We start from the raw sequence: 4,722 nt of genomic DNA on the forward strand, positions 1-4,722 counted from the left end.
CTGTGTTGAGACTTTTGTTATCCTGTGTCCTGTACAAATTTTTCACAATTTCATTTATTTTCATATTTATTTATTTGATGGATTGCTTGTATTTTTCTCCTTTACCCCTCTTTCTTTACATTTTTAGGTGGGGTTTTTTTTAGATCCATTTGTCTGTTACATTTTTCAACCCCAATACAGTGCTACCTCGGGTTACGAAATTAATTCGTTCCGCAGCTCCGTTTGTAACCCGATACATTTCGCAACCCGAAAAGGCTCTCTGTTAGCGCTGGAAAGCCGCTAGCCGCGCTTCGCATTTGAATTTCGCGCCGAAACGCGCCGAAATGAATTTCGTAACCCGAAAAATAGTTCGTAACCCGGAACAGTTTTTTCCAATCTAACTTTTTCGTACCCCGGAAATTTCGTAACGCGATCAATTCGTATCCCGGGGTACCACTGTATGTTGTTGATGTCTGATTGTTCATGTATTTTCCCTCCTCCATCTCCCATGCCCATCATCATGCTGGTTGCAAGATAAAAACAGGGTGAATAGGACCTTCTTAGACTATTTGTTCCCCCGACCAAAATGCTCCAAGCATTAAACCATATTCTCCAACAATCCCAGGATAAAAACTGGGATTCATGTGGCCAAGCAATATCAGAGTATGGTCAAGATGTTAACAGTCATTAGTGAGGAAGAACAGAAAGCTAGGAGGTTGCAAGTGTTTATTCAAGTTAGATCCTTTCAATATGACTTACCTTTAAAAATATAAGTGTATGAATTCTTTACATACACACCACAGCCACACTTACAGTCCACAGTGGCCTAATCTATACTGGGGAAATAATGCAATGTTACACCTCTTTAACTACCATGGCTCAATGCTATGGAGTTCTGAGATTTATATCTATCAGAGAGCTCTGGTGCCACAAAAAACTACAAATCCCAGTATTCCATAGCATTGAGCCATGGCAGTTAAGACAGTGTCAAACTGCATTATTTTTGCAGTGCAGATAAGGCCAGTGACAAAGATTATGAATAAGAAGTCAGTTAATGGAAGTTTGTTTGTTTGTTTGTTTGTTTTGTTTGTAGAAAGGGCACCACCATTACAACATACTAGGGTTGCAGGCATCTGGAAAGGATGCCCCGAGACAACCCTAGTACATGTGCAGGCCGGCGCTTTGCGCCAGTCTGTACAGCACCAAACTTTATTTTTAAAAGGCCCTGTGTAGATTCAAGAAAAAAATCATTTGCAGTTCTTGTATTTACAGTGTGTTCTTGGTATCTACTGGAGTTTGGTTCCAGGACCCCCCAAGGATATCAAAATCCATGGATGCTTAAGTACCATTAAATAGAGTGGCATAGAAAAATGGCGTCCCTTATATAAAATGGCAAAATAAAAGTTTGCTTTTTGGAATTTATATTCTTTTTGGAATATTTTAGAAGCTGTGGATGGTTGACTCCATGGATAAAGAATCTGTGAATACAAAGGGTTGCAATACTACAGTTTCACTGCCTGGATAATATTTTGGCACTGGCAACATTACATTTTAAGACTGTGCATCAAATGTTCTTAGATCACTGAACTTCTGGACATTCTCCATCCATGGTCTTCTCCATACTGTCCCAATACATCAGGTTCTGTGTGGGAGTGATGAAATGACTTGTGATGATTTTCTTATAACGGCAAGGAGAAAATGGAACATGGCCTCCAAAAAAGGTTGACTCTGAAGGAAGTTTTTCTGGTTGAATTTTGAGTTCAGCAAGGCACATACCTACAAAGACATCCTCCACTTTAAGGAAGGGGACCCTGTCTGAAACTACATATACTAGTCTTGCAACATCAGTAGAGAGAACATAACCAGTTCCTGAAGCAAATGTAGGGTAAATGATCCCTGGATATTCCTCTTTACTCACATACCATTTACTGTTTGGATTCCTTACTGGAAAGCTGTGCTTCATTAACAGACCTGTAAACAATCCAGTGGTATTGTTTCTTTTCAAAAGAAGTTCAGTCAGGTAATAAGGATTAACAAACATGTCAGAATCAGTTTTCATCACAAAGGTAGACTGTGGACAGAATTTGTGGATCCATTCAAGGCCCATCAAAGTCTTTAAAGTTAAATTATGGTATGTGTCCATAAAATCCTTCTGAATGATGTCTTTATATAGTACATGTTCAGTAGTGATACCAATCTGGTCATAGGGTCGTGAATTATTTCCCAAGAGAAAATATGTGACAACACGTTTATCAGCTATTACCCTTTCCTTGCCCCATGTATTACGGATAGCCATCCGTGCTTCAGTTTCACCAAGTCGAGATGTCACCAGTATAACCAGGAATGGTGCATTCTTACTGCAGTCTAAATCAGGCACTTTCAAAAAGCTCTCATTGTTTCTGTTGAAAACTGACATGCCTTTTGGATATAGTAGGCAGATAATGCTAGAAGCGAAATGAACTAATAACATGAAAAAAGCAAGGGCCAGTGCAAAAATACAGGTGAAGATTTTTTTCTTGCAGCTCATCTGAAAGAGAAAGGGAAAAAAAGTATTATCTGGGAAGTTGTAACATTTCAATGATGTATAATGAACTAAGGAGCGAAACAGGCTACCCCAAAGGGGCGACATCAACTGAAAATGGGTTGAGACCATGGCAATCTTACCTGCCCTGCTATGGATGGAAGCTGGCTTTACAGCGCTCCAGTGGGGTGTGGTATGTAAACGTTGCGCTTCCGGAGCACCTGGAAGCTGACCCACATCTGGATACAGCCATGCTACTTAAAGTAAAATATAGCCTGATTACTGTATTTTGTGGGAAGGACCTCAGAGATTTAAAGTATTAATGGATATTTCAGAGGAAGGAACTGGCAAAACCACCTTTCTGAGTATACCATGCCTAAGAAAACCCTATCAAAGGGGTGGAACAAACGGGCATGAAGGAGCGGCTTGAAACTGCCCTGCCCAAGTCATCTTGGGGCCCTGGCAAGCACTGGATATCAGGCCCAAATAGAGTGGAAGAGATCCACTCCTATTTGGGCTGGGTTTAAAGTGCCCAACACAGCTCCAGGGTGGCTTCCGTGTGTGTGGTGTCTAAATGCCACACCCCCAAGATGTGGCCCTGCCCTTGTCCCCAAGACTGTGGGCCATCAACATCTTGCTAGGATTCCTAGTTTATAAACCACAAACTAGAGCTATGCCAGAACTCCAGCTCACCTTTATTGAACTAAACAAAGTTATCTTCACCATGCATATAACAAACTTTGTGTCTTAGGGAACACTTCCCTAGACATATCCTCCTCCTTGTCACTGGCAAACTTCTCTAAATCCAGCCGAGTTCATACTGTCTTCTCAGCGCCTTCCATGACGGCCTTCTCTAATACAGTCAGACCTTCTTATACACGGATTTTTTATACATGGATTCAAGCATACACGGTTTGAAAATGTTCCAAAAAAGTATAAATTTACCTTGATGTTCCATTTTTTATTAGGAACACCATTTTGCTATGTCATTATACTTAATGGGACTTGAGCATACACAGATTTTGTTATACACGGTGGATCTTGGAACCAAACCCCAGCGTATAACAAGGATCCACTGTACTGGCCAGGGCTTCCCAGGTTCCCAACATTGACCTTGTAAGTCCACCACAGCCCTTCCAATTGGCCTATACTCCTCCTTTCTTTGTCACTACTCTGAGGATCTGCCTTTGAAGAATGGGCAAGTCATGAACAGACAGCTTCAGACTGGGTTCTGGGCTTACTGAACCACTCCCGGACCAGCTCCTGGTTCAGCATCTTGTCTGTTTGCTCCAATTGACTGGATGGCTTCAAGATGTCTTGGGGGCATGTAGTGTCTAAACATCACACCCCCAAGCCACTGGGAAGCAGGCTTTTAGAGCCGGTCTGTGCTACCCCAAATTCACAGAAACACTTTAAGTTGACTGGTGACTTCAAACCACATACATACACATAATCTCTATGCACTGGTCACATTATTGTCATTCTCACAATGCAAACACTTGCTGAGCAGAGAGGGATAACATTTTACCACTGACTCCAGATGTGTATTAAAAAAAAACCATAGGGGCTGTACAGATGGGCGGCTAAACGCCACCCCTTTTTGCCACAGATGTAGTCTTTTGGCCCTGAAACTTCAGGGGCTGGGAGGATCCTGAACTGGTAACCCTAATTGTTACTGTATGGTGGATGGCTATGTTGTTGTTGTTGTTAACTGCCATCAAGTCAACTTTGACTTATAGTGATCCCATGAGTGAGAGACCTCCAAACCACCCTATCATCAATAGCCTTGATTGAGTCTATCCAGCTGGAATGTGGCCTTCCTCTTTTCCTACTGCCTTCTACCATACAAAGCATTATTGATGTTTCTAGTGAATCATGTCTTCGCATAATATGGCCAAAGTGCAACACTCTCAGTTTAGTCATCTTGGCTTTTAGAGAGAGTTCAGCCTTGATTTGCTCGATGAACCATTGAATTGTACTCTTAGAAGCCCATGGTATCCATAGAACTCTTCTCCGGTACCCCATTTCAAATGAGTTGCTTTTTTCTTATCACCTTTTTTCATTGTCCAATTTTCACAACCACATATAAAAATACATAGAAATACTTACGGACTGTAATCCTGAACTGTTTGTACCACTAAGGTAAATTGTTTTAAAATATTTTGCTATAAGAGCTGTTTGCTGTTCTTCATGGAAGCCAGGAAACAATCTGAATTTCTATT

At 41.3% G+C, this 4,722-nt stretch overlaps 1 protein-coding gene across 1 annotated transcript; it reads right to left on the reverse strand.

Annotated features, from left to right (window-relative positions):
- Positions 1–1,429: 1,429 nt before the first annotated feature.
- Positions 1,430–2,690, reverse strand: LOC149319573 (beta-1,3-galactosyltransferase 5-like). Its single transcript, XM_089508103.1, has 2 exons — positions 2,644–2,690; positions 1,430–2,506 (listed from the first exon to the last, which is right to left on the reverse strand). The coding sequence occupies exon 2, from the start codon at positions 2,504–2,506 to the stop codon at positions 1,559–1,561; it is 948 nt and encodes a 315-aa protein (XP_089364229.1). The 5' UTR covers positions 2,644–2,690; the 3' UTR covers positions 1,430–1,558.
- Positions 2,691–4,722: the final 2,032 nt, after the last annotated feature.

This window comes from Sceloporus occidentalis, unplaced genomic scaffold (genome assembly GCF_023333645.1).
Source record: "Sceloporus occidentalis isolate IW3139 unplaced genomic scaffold, rSceOcc1.0.p SCAF_2, whole genome shotgun sequence".
Taxonomy (NCBI): domain Eukaryota; kingdom Metazoa; phylum Chordata; class Lepidosauria; order Squamata; family Phrynosomatidae; genus Sceloporus; species Sceloporus occidentalis.

Excerpts from the sequence above, each read along its gene's own strand:
- LOC149319573 (XM_089508103.1), bottom strand. The coding sequence starts at position 2,506 with ATGAGCTGCAAGAAAAAAATCTTCACCTGTATTTTTGCACTGGCCCTT.